At 46.2% G+C, this 16,724-nt stretch overlaps 1 protein-coding gene across 1 annotated transcript in view; it reads left to right on the top strand.

The window, feature by feature from the left end:
* Positions 1-16,724, top strand: part of DNAH11 (dynein axonemal heavy chain 11) — a 3,435,931-nt gene that overhangs the window by 3,288,397 nt on the left and 130,810 nt on the right. Inside the window, exon 77 of the mRNA XM_086939827.1 lies at positions 3,570-3,689. Coding sequence (XP_086795953.1) covers positions 3,570-3,689 — 120 coding nt within the window. The remainder of the gene's footprint in view (positions 1-3,569; positions 3,690-16,724) is intronic.

The following is a 16,724-nucleotide window of genomic DNA, read 5'->3' as shown; positions in this document are numbered from 1 at the left end:
AAGACTTTATCCCCACCCTGGGGCCGATGCTACACCTACCAGATATACGTCCCATTTCATACACCAGCAATACTATTCCCATGGCGGGTTTCCGCGCACTGAAGTTTGAATTCCGAGGTAGAACAGCCACCTGCAAACTGTACGTAGCAGAGAAGGGGCCCTCTGTACTAGGCTGGAGAGATGCTGGCGACCTGGGAATAAAGTTGGATCCTGGTGGCAAAGAGCAAATCTTACTGACAGAAGAGGACCAAGCACCCCGTCAAGACGAACTCAAGCAAACCTACCCCAAAGTCTTCGGAGGCACCGTAGGAAAATTAGACAAGTTCGTACATAAAATAATACTCAAGGAGGGTGCCCGCCCGGTGTCCCACAAGGTCAGGAACATCTCCATCACCATCAAAGAAGCGGTCCAGTTGGAGCTCCAAAGACTAGAAGACCAAGGGATCATCGAACCGATCGACAGCTCCGAATGGTTGGCTCCCTTGGTCGTAGCCAGGAAACCCAATGGCAAGGTCCGTTTATGTGTGGACCTCCGGGAGCTCAACAAGTGCCTAATTGTGGAGAAGTTTCCCTTGCCGAGGATTGAGGAAATGTTGGCAAGGACGAAAGGAGTGTCATGGTTTTCCACCATCGACCTCACGTCGGCGTATCATCAGATCGACCTGCACCCATCGAGCAGAAAATACACCTCATTTATCACACCGTTTGGGTGTTATCAGTTTCGCCGCATGCCCTTTGGATTGGCCTCTGCGGCCGCAGTGTTCCAAAAACGTATGCATCGTCTGTTTAAAGATCTACCGGGAGGCCAATATTTTCAGGACGACATCCTGATCATGGGAACGGACAAAGAAGATCACGACAGCAAACTGACCAAAGTGCTGACTGTACTTCAAGAAAAAGGCCTCACGGCGGAATGGAGCAAATGCAAGATAGGCACGTCGTCGGTCACATACCTGGGCCACGAGATCGGGAGCCAAGGCATATCACCCAAAAGACAGAACGTGAGAGCCATTTGTGATGCCAGGGCCCCAATCAACAAGGAGGAAGTTCGGTCATTCCTTGGAATGGCCGAATACTACAGCAAATTTGTAAGACACTTTGCAACCAAGACGCATAAACTGCGCCAGCTCATCAGAGACAAATCAACGTTTGTGTGGGATGCAGAAGCACAAAGCGAGTTTGATGGACTGAAGAATATCAGTGAAGCGGTACCCTTACATGGATATGACCCCACGGGCAATACCATATTGACAACAGATGCCAGTGACAAAGGACTAGGGGCAGTACTCGCTCAAGAACGGAGTACTGGTGCAGTAGAGACTATTAGCTTTGCGTCACGAGCATTGTCCCCCACCGAACAGAAATACAGTGTCATTGAAAAAGAAATGTTGGCCGTCACGTGGGCAATGGGAAAGTTCAGGCAATTTATATGGGGCACCCGATTCAAACTACAAACGGACCACAAACCGTTGGTCAAAGTGCTTACATCTTGCGGCCACGACACAGCCACGCCACGCATCGCCAAGATGACGCTTAAGCTGTTGGACTATACCTACGATGTAGAGTACCTGCCTGGGACACAGAATAAGGTAGCGGACTACTTAAGCAGGGCCTGTGACACCACCAGGGGCGGACGAGATGGTGGCGGACATGGCCGACACGGAGACGACGATAAGCAAACAAGAATGGGCTGAAGCGTATGAAAAAGATCATGAGATAGTGGAAGTCAAACAACACCTCATTTCCGGATGGCCAGAAAAACGGAATCTCAAAGCGGATCTGAGGAAGTATTTTGAGATTAGAGAAGAGTTGTCGTTGAGTGACTCAGGAATTTTCATGTACCGAGGTGACAGAGTGATACCACCGGAGGCCATAATCCCAGTGCTGTTGAAAGAACTCCATGAGGGTCACCTAGGCATCGTGAAGACGAAAGTCAGGGTGAAACAGATGTACTGGTGGCCAGGAATGGACAGCCAGATAGAAAGGCAAGTGAGGGAATGCGTCCAGTGCCAAGGAGCTGACAAAATTCTGAGGCCATTGAGACCGGCGCTGGGAAAATTCGACTGCCCCCAAAACCGGTAGTAAAAAAATGGTCACCAGCGGTGGTGCAGCACAACCTAGAAAAGGCTCAAAAAGTGTATGCGGCACACTACAACAAGCGGCACAACACCAAGGACATTGTTCTGGAAAAAGGGGAATGGGTCAGAGTCAAACTTCCAACTATCCAAAGGAAGGGCGAAAGCAAATACAGTAAACCCTTGCAAGTTCGAGAAGTGTACGGCAGAGCGGCCTTACTCTGCGATGGGAGAATGTGGTCCCAAGACCACATGGCAAGAGTCAACAGGATCATGAAATGGCCGGAGGTCAAAGTAGAGGAAGCTGAAGAGCAGCAGCAACCTGGAGGAGAAGGAGAAATGGAAATAAGTGTAGATGACCAGAAGGAAAGACTTGAAGGAAAGAACAATGAAGGGGAAGGAGAATCACGGACATTGGAAGATGCGGGCAGCAGTGGAGTCCCGGCCAGAGACATGGAGAGCGGCAACCAGATGGACACAAGGAGTCACCCCGGTGGAGGTAGTGGGGAAGAAACCGACCTGGTAAGGCGCACCCGTGCCGGGAGAGCAGTCACCCTGCCTCCCCGATTCAAAGACTATGACATGAGTGACTATTGAAGTGAGACTTTTGCAGTTGTTATTGTTTGGTTTGAAAAGGGGGAGATATGTGGTGTTGCGCTCTAGCCTTCGGCGGCGAGCGCGATGACGCGCTGCGCAGGAGGTAGAGCGTAAGACGGGCGCATGTGCAGGAGAAGGTTTAGAAGCGCGCGAAGGAACCAACGGATATTAGCGACCGGAGCTAGCGAGAGACAGACGCTCGGCGCTCTATGCTTAACCCAGTTGTTGATTCAGTGAATAAAAGGAAGCTGTTCTTCTACCCTCGCTTCTTGTATTTTGTGGGGACTAAATAACAACATTACACTTTCTAGCACAAAATGTTTACGAATGTGTTGTTTTGCACCGCTGTGAGTAACTTTTCATAACTTTGTGATAGCGCAAAGTGGTAACAAACCTGGGCCAAAGTGTTAATTACAATGTAAACACAGGCTATGGTATTGATGTACTCTTGTGTTATAGATAGCAAAACTAAAAAGTTGTTTTTGCTTTCAGACATAATGGGGTAACATTCGTCAGACTACTTGTTCATTGCAATGAACAGCTATGACCCTCGGATGGCTTTTGTGAATGTGTATATCATATTGCATTGCAAAGCCAATATGCTTTGTGGTTTCTGTTTCGATGTGATATTCTTGCTGACTTGGCACAATGGATGTAGTTGAATTTGTGCTTTTCTGTGGGTCTTTCATCAAAAGTGCCCAAACAGCTTGTTGGGTCTGGTAAGTGCTGGGGCGTTTAGTGTGCAAAGATTAAGCCAAAACATGTCAGTACTAGTGGAAGTGAAATGTGGGAAGGCGCCTATTTTGATCAGCTGTGTCAAACAAGGACATGTGACTAAATGTGCATTGTTGGTCTCTGAAGACAAAATCATTGATTGCTTCCTTGTCTTGTCTCCAGGTTCCTTGGGAGGATTTGTGTTACCTGTTTGGTGAGATCATGTATGGTGGGCACATCACCGATGATTGGGACAGAAGACTGTGCAAGACTTATTTAGAAGAGTTCATGAATCCCACAATGGTAAATAGCAATACATCTTTGGCTTATTCACAGCAAAGCCCTGAACCTCTATCGAGTGCAATCCGTTATCATTGTAATTGTGGCATTGGTCAAATCATTGCAAGATAAAGCATGCTACAAGAGATATGTGGCCCGTTATTATTGATGTCAGAGTGAATGCAAGGTTTGGAAATATTTTATTCTTTAGCCCGGGTAAAGATGGTGCCACATTAAAAAACCTTGTGATTTTTTATATTTCTCATTGTTCCTTCTACCCAAGTCAAGTTCTTTCTCAAATGTATTTACTATCTCATTCTTCTTACTTCCTTTCGACACTTTTCTCCTCTTCTCCTCTTCTCCTGATTCCCTTCCTACTGCACCACGTTTGTGTTTCACTTTTTGTCCTAAGTTTTTACATTTTACTCCTCTTTACCTCACACCTGCTTCTCTACATTCCTATTTTTCTTATCTCCTTTTTTCCCCATTTTTCGGCACATTCTCACCTGAGTCTTATGATCATGTTCTCCCTTTTCAGTTCTTTTCGACCCTCTCCATTTCTCTGTGCATCTCCCTTTTTACTTCCCTTCCTCTCACTCATTTCCTACTCCCTATTTCTTTCTTTTACCCTTCCCTTGCTTCACTCTCATTCCTATTAAGCTCCATACTCTTCGTTGTTACTTTACTATTCCTTTGTCTCCTCTGACTGTTGGGCCATCTAAAATCAGGTATAAAGTCCATTAGGACCTACTCCACCTTGCTCCTCAGTACCATTGCTTATAGAGTACAACCAGCAAGTGAGTACAAATGTGTGATGGGAAATGAAGTTAATTACATGATCCCTAAGAAGTGAACGAGGAGCCAATCAAAAATATATATTACAGTAGCACTGTCAATCAAAGTCAAAATAGAAAATATCCAAGTACGATCAGCCTTACAAAATAATAAACTTGCACAATTGCTGAAACTTTGTTCGGGAGCAAATATGTTACTTTACTTGGTGAACTACCAACCGATTGTTTTAAGATCTTTTGCAAAACAGAAAAAAACGAGAGGCAGAGCAGTAGATTACACGGAGACAGCTCTTATAAACCTGCCACAGCTTCGACTGCAAAGATGATTATAACTCCTCCAGACTCTGGTGCTCTTTTGATCGACTTGTTGTTTAGTCTGTTTTTAAACCTCCAGTCATACTAACAAGCTCTGCCAAAGCCAACATGTCTGGCTGTCATGTGTTAACACACACAAACAGCATCTTTTAGTACATTAAAGCCAGTTGTCAATGTTCTTTTGAATCTGGCGTCCAGTTACAGAGTTGATTCCCTCCAAATCAGCTTGAGGCTGGCTACTCCAAAGGTATGCTGTTAGACCTGGCTTTTACAGCAGGTTTATCCACATACTTTTTGCTTTGTGGGCTTCTGTTTCTGACCTGTTTTTGTTTGTTTTATGACTCTGGGCACTTCACCACTGCTGATCAGTGCTAAAGTGCATCTGTTCTCCCTGTAAATTGTATGTATGGATTGGTGTTTCCATAATTGGTTGATTTGATTTACTAATCAGTCCCTAGTACAGTGCACTGTGTCTGCCTATGGCCTGTAAATCAAGCGCTGCTAGTGGGCTTCCAGCACTGGTTGTGCCGCCCACATAAGCAGCCTTTAAATGTACCTCAGGCCTGCCATTGCAGTCCTTGTGTGTAGTCGAGTACTACCATGTCAACTTGGCAAGTGCACCCACTTGCTAGGCCCTACCCTTCCCTTTTCCTACATGTTAGTCACCCCTAAGGTAGGCCCAAGGTACTCCTGTGGGCAAGGTGCAGTGTATGTGAAATGTGGGACATGCCCTGATGTGTGTGGAATGTCCTGATAGTGAAATACTGCCAATTTATTTTTTCACTATTGCTAACTCACCATCCCATAATGTCCTAATGGTGAAATAATGCCAATTCCGTTTTTCACTATTGCAAACTCCCCATCCCATAGGATAGAATAGGGAGTTTGCTTATAACATATTATGAGCCTATCTACCCTTGGGAACAAGGTAGGAAAATAAAGTTTGCTATGACTGAACTCAGAATGTTAAAATGCATCTTTTAGTGAGGGTGATTTTTACATTCTGTGTTTGAAAATACCACTTTTAGACAGGAGGTATTTCCTTGTTTAACCATCCAGTGTGCCTCTGCTAGGATGTGTATTGTCTGTCTGGCTTTGGAGTGACAGGGGCTGGGGATGTGCAGTGGCCCCAGAGAGTCTGGATGAGTCAGTTCTCGCCTGAATAGGCCTGGTCTGCATTTGGTGTGTAGGGAGGAGTAGCACCTGCACCTGAATAGGGCTAGGGCTGTGCCTGCCTTCCACAGTGATGGCTTCACCCCGTGTGGTGTGTCTGGAGCCAGGATTCTCACTGACATTGGAAGTTGTTGTGCACTTGCAAAGTGCCCCCCAGAACTGGTTTGGACTGGGTTCAGAGCTCTAGGCCAGGAGAGAACAAAGAGATTTACTGTAGAAAAAGAGGGACCCCGACTTTTAGATCAGTTCTGGCAATCAAGAGGAACCTTTGCCAAGGAGAAGAGCCGGAGAAGCTAAGGAGGGATACTGCCCCTGTGCTGTTTGCTGTTTGGGGGTGGCCTGCCATGCCTACTTTATGCCAAGGAAAGGGAAAAAGACTTTGCTGTTTGCTGTGTCGCCTGCTTGAGGAACATCTCCAAGGGCTTGAAACTGAGCTTGCCTCCTGTTCAGAAGTCTCAGGGACACAAATGCTTCACCACCAGCACCCCTGAATTTCCTTGCTGTGAGTTCTGACCTGGTAAGAGGTGCCTGCTGTTGTTTTGGACCTCTGGAGGCTGTTTGCCGCTGGGAGCTGGAAAAGTAAAGCAACTTCAAGAATTGCAATGCATCAGCACCTGTTTCTGACGCATCACCAAAGAAATCATAGCAGTGCCTGCCAGTTGCTCGAGAAATCGATGCACACCACATTGAGTGCACTGATCTCTGAAGTCCGAGATCACTGCATTGATTCCGATTAAAGGCCTGCTGTGTGGCTACAAGAACCCACGCATCGTCCCGGATCATCGCATCTCTTCGAGACACCAAGTCTGTCGCATCATTGGGGGATGCAGTAAGAAACCGACACATCACCTTTCCACACAGTAGGAAACCGACGCATTACCTCCTCTCCGGTAAGGAACTAAAGCATCCCCCCCCCCCTGTGCAGCAGTAAGGAAACAATGCATCACCTCCCCTGGAGCAAGGAACCAATGCATCAACTTCCCTGAGTGTAAGGAACAGTTGCCTCACCTTCCCTGCGACCCTTTTTGTTTGTGTGAATGTGGCATCCAAGGTACATTGTGTGAAAAGTGTCACATCTGCAATTTGCTTTAAACTGAAATATTTCTACCATTTGAAAGTCATATTTGTATTACTGTATGTGTTCACAAGTGCATTACACACCGCCTCTTAGATAAGCCTATCTGCTACCAAGGGGATGAGCAGGGGTTATTTCAGAAGTATATCCCCCCTACCCTGACTAGAAGCAAGGGTCCCTATTTTGGACAAATGTACCTACCTCTTCCAACTAGAGACCCCCATTTCTAACATATGACTTTTACTTTTTGTTGACAACATTGTAATACAATCCAAGTTTCCAATACACAAGATGAATCTAATACTTAAGTGATGATACATGACCTTAGATTTAACTCAAGGTGAAAACGATTATTAATGTTTGACTACCTTAAGAGGCAGCTTTTTTAATATTGGAGGAAGTGAGTAGAGAAGCCCAAATAACACTTAGTTCAGGACCTAAATCACTCTATCAATATTTGGTAGGCAGAGATGGGGTTCAATGACCCAGCAATATATTTATTTATCACTCTGAGCAGACCATGTCCCTGCAACAGAGTGTACAATTTAAGGCAATGCTTCAGGGATCCTCCTTGGCACAACCAAAGAAAGCTATTCTGATTGGATACAGACAGCAAATATATTAATTTAAGTTGGGTTTAATCTGCAGTATTAAAAATGCTGTCGCCTACAAGAGGTGTTATTATAGGCAACGCTGGGCAAGTGATCATCCTGATAAAGCCAAAGGACTGTTATTCCATAGTAGCGGACTGCTTACTTTTAGCCTTTCCTTATGACAGCATTCATCACAGTGTGGTCTACTGGGCACTCCCACAGTATCCCCCCGGTCAGGACACCACGTACTGATGTCCTTCCCTCCAGGTCCGGCAGAGCCTGAACCTGGCCTTCCAACCCACGGACTAAACCCTGCGGTTGATCCTTTGCCTGGCACGCCAGGAATTCTGGGGGCACACACAGCCTCAACCCCACAAGGGTAACAATTGACTCTTGTGTGGTGTGACAGGCCGTCTTGATCTGAGCTCCTACCCCGTGTCCACCTGAAGACCCCCCAGGACAGAAGTGGTGTCACCATGGTCACCTCTATGAGACCCATCTCCCACTGGGGAACACAACCCCCTGTCATCCCTCAATCTGGACATCTGCGCCCTCCCACTGGGAGCGGCACTGCCAGACACCAGAACCACTGGAGCACTGATTACAGACGCTTCACGTTCTCCTGACACTAGGAGGTCCTCCTCAAATGACCCACGAGTACAGCCTAGGCCCCCAGCCTGGCGCTCTCTAAGGGAACCCTCCAGGCCCTGAGACTGGGTTTCAGGCACCTTGGGATACAGCCCACACTCACTCCTTCTCATCTGAGACAGGGTGTGAGCCCCTACACCCATCCCACAACACTGGGACCTAGCTGGGCGACACTGAACCTCTTCCCCCACACAGGAACAGAAGATACCTGAGCCACTCCTTTTGGAATCACTCCCTACTGCCTCTTCAGACCCTCCAGCCCACAGCCAGAGGTCTGCCTCCTGTGCAAGCTCTCTGAGATCAGAAACCCCGCCCCCCCTTCTGTGTTGGAGCAACTCTGGAAAACATTTACTGAGCATGTGCTCTCTGGCAATCAGATTGAACAGCCCTTCAGAATCATTCGCAGCGCTAACCATCACCCATTTTTCCAGTGCATTTCTACATCCATCCATAAACTTCCCCCAAGACTAGTGAGACAGTTTCCTACTGCCCCTGAATCTTAACCTATACCCCTCAGGTGTGACACCTTCCTCCCGGGAACTAGGTACCGTCTTCTGGGCTCTGGGTGTGGGACTCCCTGCACTGGACTCACGCTTGCTGCCACCACTGGATCCCACCCTCACTGGTGAATCCAGAACACTTGAACTACTCTCAGGGGATAACTGACCCTCCCAAGCTAGCTCTTCTCTGGTGAAGGCCTTCTCCGCCTCCTGCTTCTTCTCTTCAAGGACTAACTCCTTGAGACTCAACTCCTGAGCCAACACTGCCCTTTTCTCCTCTAAGCTTCTTTGGGGTTGCCTGTGCCCTGCATCCAGCTGCGCAAGGCCCATGGTATGCTTCAATTTGAATTTCTCTAAAGCCAGTTGATGCTCCCTCTTATCCACCCACTCCTCAGAGGACAGGGAAAGGGATGAGGCACTGCCCCTGGCACTGGACCCATCAAGGGACTCCCTATTTATGGGATCCTCACTACCTACTGGCGTCCCTGTCCTGTAATTTTCTTCCTCTACAGACTCCTTAGGGCAACCCTTTGACCCACCACCCTCTTGTTGGGCGGCCTGGGCCCTGTCAGTCCATCTCCAGCTATCCTGTTGCCAATGTAGCCGGGTTTTCTGAAGGGATAGCTGAGTGATTTCCCCACTCACCGCTAAGCCTCTTTCCCTACAGAACCCCCCTAGCTCCGCTAGACTGTAGTTCAACAAATCATGTACATTAAATGTAGGTCCCATCGTGACAAGGCACTCAACCCCCCACCAGTGCAGCACCAGACTCCTAGGAGTCTGAGCTGAAGCAAGAGTACACAATTCAGAAATTACACTTCTCAGGAGAAAGATTAACTGAGGAAAAATAATCCCCAAACCTGTGATTATCTAAATGCAGAGTTTGTAGTGCAACCAATTGTCGCTGTGATACTGCACAAACCCAAGTCCTATCCTCACCACTGACAACCAATGTTACACCTGGGGGTCTGTAGTTGGCTGATGTAGGTACCTTAGTCCAAATAGGGACCCTTGCTTCGAGTCAGGGCAAGGGAGTTACATGCTGAAGATAACCCCTGCTCACCCCCTTGGTAGCTTGGCACGAGCAGTCAGGCTCATCCCAGAGGCAATGTGTAAAGCATTTGCGCAACACACACACACAGTAGCAACACAGTAGGCACACTACAAAAGAAACTCCACACAAGGTTATATATATAAATAGCCTTTGTATTATCCAAAACACATTAGAATAGTAATCACACAATATACTCTGTGCCAACTGGCACTAGGCAATATCTACCAGGGATTATATATAAGACAGGGCCAATCGGGCCACTGTCAGAACCATCACAAAGCACAAGTAGTAAATATAAAACAACCAGTCATGACTGGCACAGACACTTTGCATAAATCACATGGGGCATAAGCAGTAGGCATAAACACATTATGCATCATCCTAAAACACATAAGCATACACACATTATGCATTAACTCAGCAGTGCAGTCTAGTAACACTTCCACAAGGTGCATACATCACCTCAGGGCCTTGCGCCCTTCCACCATCCAAAGTAGCCTGAGGCCAACTGGCCTTGCACAAGGGCTCAAGTGCCATTTTGTCCAGAATGTCAGGGCCACCACGGTGCACAATGCGCTGGGGGCAGGGGTGCAACTCAACCCTTCCTTAATAGGAGAAATGCCCCCCAAAAGTTTCAGCTGCCTGCAACTGCGCTGCAGCTGAATATCAACCAGCACTGGCATGGCAATGCGCAGAACGGAGCCCCCCTCTGGGGCTACGAAACACAAAGTTGCCCAGTGTTGCAGCTGCCCATCACTGCGATGCAGCTGTGTAGCAGGGGAGCACATGCACTGCAATGCGCCGATGGGAGCCCTACTTCGGGGCTACTAAACTCAAAAATGGACCTATGTTGCAGCCACCAATACAATTTTTTTTGTTGTTTTTTCTTGATACCGATCATGCTCAAGTGCGCTTCATGCACTAGAAAAATGTAGCATGATGTGAGCTGAATGGGAGGAACAAGAGTATCATTCCTGATTATAACATCATTTTCGATAGGTCATCTTTTACTCTCCAATTCAGTCTGAGGTTCACTTCTAATCCCTACTCTTTGGGCCAACCCTTTACAATTAGTGCAAACACTTTTGGAAACTCTGAGTCTTTGGCAACAGCAACCATCCACTCATCTTTTCCTAAGGAGCGTTCATCAAATGCTGTGCCCTGTACATATGCAACTGTCACATCATCATCATCCTCACATTCTTCATCCTCTGCAGATTACATCATATGGAAAGTGATATAAGTGATAATTAAGAAGGTACAGTAAACTTTTGTTTATTGTACAGTTAATAAAAACTCACAATTATAAAACGTACAATTGTTTTTTAAAAGTCAGTATCTTCGTTAAAACAAGTAAGGTGCAGTGGTTCAAATGTAAAAAGTCTCTGCTTTAGTTGCATAAGAGTCTGTGGCGTTTTCGTGGCCATAATGCTTCCTCTGCGATGGCCATGATAGCCAGGGGTGTTTGTTTTGTTATTATTTGACTTCTACTGGAGAATACCCTCTGTTTTTTTCGTTCAGTCTTTTGGCCACTATATCAAAGTATTTTGTTATTCGGCAGTTTAGCTGAGTTTCATCAGGGTTAAAACAGAGCATCACGGCCTGCCTGCAGCTCGTTATGCCCTTCTGGTTCCATAAAGCTCGAAGCTGGGAGCGCCTTATGTCCTGGAGGTTTGTGCAAATGCAGATAATGTGTATAAGGCCTTCTTTTGCAGAGAGACAGAGGCAGCATTGATTTGCGGGATTTTCCCTTGTCCATGGTGCCAGGTGCGGAGCTATGGGAATTCTGCCCATGCGCATGTTAAGAAACTTGTTTTTTGTCTTCTGTGTGAGGCCCATCGTTAGGTAGTCTTGTGGTTTTAGAGCACTGTAACCATTCAGCACCACCCAGCCGTGCGCTCTCTTAGCTAGGGTGGCTTTGTCCTCAATTGATGAAACCATCTTAGTGACTTTTGACACCACTTTTTTAAAGGTACCAGGGTCAGTTGCCGACTCTCATAGGTCTGCAAGTCCTAAGACCTTCAGTGAGTCCATTAAGTAGGTCCTTGCAGGTGAGTTGTCTCTTATGGTTAGTTCCGTCCATAGATGGGCGTTTAAGGATCCATGGTCCGCGTATCTGATTTTCCGCCAGCTTTTTAGGTATGCGCCTCTTCTCTCGACCGCTTGTTTCTGCAGGCCGAATTCGAGCCGAATTTGTGCTGGTGATGAGGTGATGGGGAGATGAAATATTGCCCTGTATGCTCGGCTGATGGTTTTATCTAGTGTTATTGCGTCTTTTCCTCTCATGGCCTCGCTGCCGTTGGTGAGCATGGGCTGTAAGCGGGCTCTCAATACCTGTAGGAGAGGGCCCAGGGACCGGTCTGGGAGTGCTTTCTGCAGAGGCTTTATCGATAGATGGAATGTCGTGCCCTTTCGGCGAATGGCCTCTAGTTGTTGTTTGAAGGAACCATTGCCGTCTATTATGACGCCTAGGTATTTGTAGGAGGTTACCTGGTCTAACCTCTGTCCGTTCAGGAACCATGCGGGTTTCCGTTTTTTGTGATAGTTTATTGTCATTACTTTTGTTTTGTTTAAGTTGATGGTTAATGAGTTGATTTTTGAAAATGCGTTGGTTTTATTGAGGAGGTGTTGAAGACCGATGGGGGACCGACTGATGAGGACTAGGTCATCAGCATATAGGAGATTTGAAAGCGTGATGTTGCCTAGTCTTGGGGCATGGGATTTAACTGTCTCCAGTTCATCGGGGAGGTCTGCGAGAAAAAGGTTAAACATCATGGGGGCTAGGACACAGCCCTGTTTCAGGCCTTTACTGGTCTTAATTTGTCTCGAGAGATGCGAGCCAGAACCCAGTTTGATCCTGACCCAGGTGTCGGTGTATAGCATTACCAGTTGTTGTAAGAGTGGGCCTGGGATTCCCCATCTGTCCAACTTCCGCCAGAGTTTTTGCCGATCCACATGGTCGAACGCGGCACTGTAGTCAATGAAGCACGTGAAGAGTGCACCCTTAGAGGTTTTTGCAGCGTCAGCCAGAAGGGTAAGCGCCATGATGTTGGTTGAGGTGCCCTGGCCGCTGCGGAATCCAGTTTGGGTTGCTGCGATGATGTTTTTTTTCTGATGCCCATGATGTTAATTCCTCCAAAATGAGGCCTGCGTAGTATTTGGCCTCTGTATCAATGAGGGCTATAAGATGATAGCTACTCAGGTCGTTCCTGGGTCCCTTTTGTAGATCGGGCTTATTATTGAGCCTCTCCAGGATGTTGGTATACTTGCCGTTCCTCTTATTGCGTGAAATACTGGTGTCAGAGTGTTGCACCAGAAAGCGGGGTCTTGCTTGAGTAGGATTGGCGGTATCCCGTTGGGACCGGGGGCCCCCTCGAGTTTGCCTTTCTGGATTAGTTTCCTTAACCTGTCTGGTTTGACCTGGGATAAATTTATTTCTTGGAGCGCGGTTGGGTCCAGTGTGGGTGATTGACCTCTAGCCTCGGGTGGGGTTTGGTCCTCGATTGGTTTAGACCTGCGGGCTTGGGTCTCTTTATAGGGAAGTGTACCCAGGTTGTCGGGGCTTTGATACCCTGCGTCTGACCTGTCTCCCCCTGTTGGCTTGACTGTTGTTGGGTCCGCTGCGTTAAAGTGAGCTGTTAGATGGGTAGCCCAGTCAGATTCGGAAATATTGGAGTCAATGCCTTTGTGACCTGGTTGTTGGAGACTATGGATGATCTTCCAGAAGCCGGAACTGTTCTTCTGTTTGGAGTTGTGGAGGATTTTTGCCCAGAGGTCCTCGTTTAGTTGCCTTTTTCTTTCCCAGATCTTCTTTTTTAGTAGTGCTTTTAGCTTGCGGAGGCTCTTTTGGGAGTCCTCGATGTTAGGGTGTTTTCGGAGTTCTTTGAGGGTCTTTTTTATTTCTCGCTTTATGTTTTTTGTCTCTGCAGTTGTTATTTTGCCGTGTGTGATCCTGGCGATGTTGTTGCCTTTTTGGGTTTTTGTCTCTGTTGCATGTTTGGCTCCTATTTCCGTTACGAAGTCAACCCAGGCAGTAAAGTTATCAGAAATGTGCTCAATTTCAAACATGCATTCATGTAACTTACATGCTAATTTAGTGATACACGGGATACCTTGTCAGACCTACCCTATGATAGTATACTCACTAGAGGTTTGTGATCAGTGTTGATCAAGAAAGATCTACCCCACAAAAAGCTCTTAAACTTGGCAACAGTCCACATGCATGCCAACAGTACATTCTCAATCACAGAGTAATTAGTTTCTGGATCCTTCAGTTTGTGAGAGGAAAAGGTGATGAGGCGTTCCCCATCTGGTGCAGTTTGGCTTATTACATGCGTCGACAGTCACAACTGATGGTAAGAATTCATCAAAAGCCTTGAGTGTTGGCATTCTTTGTGGTTTCTATTTAAGGATAAACATCCTCTCAGTGCATTATTTCTTCCCTATGAAGTCTGCATCCCTTTTGGTTAATCAGCAGTTGGCCTTGAAACTGGGGAACCAAATTCAAGTCTTGGCAGAGACTCTCATCATTCGGTGATTCTGGGCAAATCACCTAATCACCCCGTGCCTAACAAATTAATGTGTCCAACTGTAACGCAACTGGTGCTCATGTAAAGTGCTCTGATGCCTTCGAGTTAAACTCGCACAATATGAAACTCTGGAAAAAAAAATACCTGGAGTAGAACTCACATAATCCCAAGAAGGACACTAGTTATTCTTTATTCGTGGGTTGCGGGGATTGGAAAATTGCTGGCACTAAGCTCAGATTTGGTACAACCCCATCTGCGCCAATCGCATGAACCAAATACTCCACTTTGTCCTTGAGGAATCTGCACTGCTCTTTTTTTTTAAGAGTAATACTGCTTGCTTATAGGCATTTGAGGACCTCTCGTAAAAATCTCTAAGTGACTTTCCTTGTCATTAGTGAACACAGGTACATCATCTCGAAAGGCCCTAACTCCCTTGATGCCAAGGAAAAGTTTATTAATTTCTTTCTGAAAAACTGCTGTTGCTGAATTGAGGCTGAAGGGTAATTGGAAACATGTGTATGCTCCGCTGGGTGTAACGAAACAAGTAAATTCACAGGCATTTTTATGAAGTTCGACTTAGTGATATGCTTTGGTGAAATCCAGTGTAGAAAATACCTTGGCATCGCCTAAGGTAGCTCCCATCCCATGTATGTACGGCATGGGTTGGTTTTCAATCACTACTTGCTTGTTTAATTGTCTTATGACTATGCATAGTCTGATATCACCACTCCCTTTCCTTGCCACTACTATCAATGATTACCAGGAAGATACTGAAAATGGCTTAATTATATCTTCTGTCAGCCAACATTCAAGAACCTTCTCAACATTCTTACTTGCCAGGAGCAGATTATTGTGTACCTTTTGCTTTACTGGCATAGCATGTTCCTTAGGTCTGATGACATTTTCCTAATGTCTCTGAGAAAACTGCTTCATTTTCATTCAAAACATCATTTACACTAAAAACATAAGGGTGCCTTGCATGGATTCCTTATCATGTGTCCATTTTGTCGCTCAGACCCCCCTAATATGTTGACACGCCGGTAAACAAAATACACCATGCCAGGAGTTAATCTTCCTTTGAAAGTTAGATTGGATTTAAACATGGCTTCAAGTTTATTTCTGTGCCCCCCATAAACATCTGGTGTATTGCTAGGGCTAAACATATTATTGTGTGGTAGACTGTTGTATACTTCCTTAGACATTATGGGGTTGCGAGAACTAGAGTTAACTATGACTGTGACTTCATGATAGTTACGTTGAATGATTATTTTGGGCCAATCTAAAGCAATGCACTTATACAAGATGGTGACGAGAAGAACGTCTCATGTTCAGAGTCCTCATTGTTATCTTCTTTAAAGTGATGACCTTATTAGGGTGATCACTTTCATGAAATGATCTTGTTCCCCGCACTTGCGTCACTTCTTTCCAGGTGCAGGGTAATTCTTGTAGGAGGCTATGCTACTACTTGATCCACACCGATAGCAATCACTAGCACTGTTTTCATTAGACTTTGTAGTGCTAATTCTACTTCTGGGATTCACCAATCACATCTAGGTCCCATATTGGTTTTAACAAGTTTGGCTTCTATTGTACGCTCCCCTGGTTACTTAAGCATTTTCACACCCTTAATTGAGTTTTCACAGCTTTTGATGGTGCTAATGACCTTGTTACGGAAGTGTTTTGTGGCATAGCAACCTTTCTTACACCTTGACATACATCATGTGCATGGCCACTTTGTCCCGAATAATTTTGTTAATGTTGTCGAGTATGCGCAGTGTTGCAACATAAGCCTCAATAGATTCACCAGGAGCCTGATGACTATAATAAAAAATTCTGATGCTCCATTATAATGTCGATACTTGGGTCAGAATGCTCCTTCAATCACTTTTCCAATAATTAGGACTTTATGGTGTCAGCAACAGCAGCAGAATCGTGATGATGCAGACAACAGCAGGGATGTACAGAATGGTCAGCAAGTGGTGCTGAGACACAACAGGAAAAGCCCAAGGACAATGCAGCAGTAACATACCTGGGCAGAGATGGCAACCCTCACTCCTACTCCTTTTTTGTGTTCTGGCCCATGGGATGTTGACTGGGGACCAAGACATTCTGTGTAGGACTGTTCTGGTGTGGGACTGCCTACACGCAACCCCACCCGTTTATTTATGCCTGCTGTCTAGTGACCGCAGGTGAAAGCAATGGGTGACATGAAGCTGGAGTGAGGTTTAACAACACCCCCCATTTGGCCTACAACGTAACACACCTCAGGAGAAGATGGACAGAGCAGGGTAACAGAGTGGGCCGGTAGCAGGAGCAGGAGAAAACTGACTGTGATTCCTCAACATGCACTATAAGGAGGTAGAAGAGTGTTGTGGCAC

This window comes from Lissotriton vulgaris, chromosome 10 (assembly GCF_964263255.1).
Source record: "Lissotriton vulgaris chromosome 10, aLisVul1.2, whole genome shotgun sequence".
NCBI lineage: Eukaryota > Metazoa > Chordata > Amphibia > Caudata > Salamandridae > Lissotriton > Lissotriton vulgaris.
Note: the sequence above shows the minus strand (reverse complement) of the source record. Positions and strands in the feature narration are given on the sequence as shown.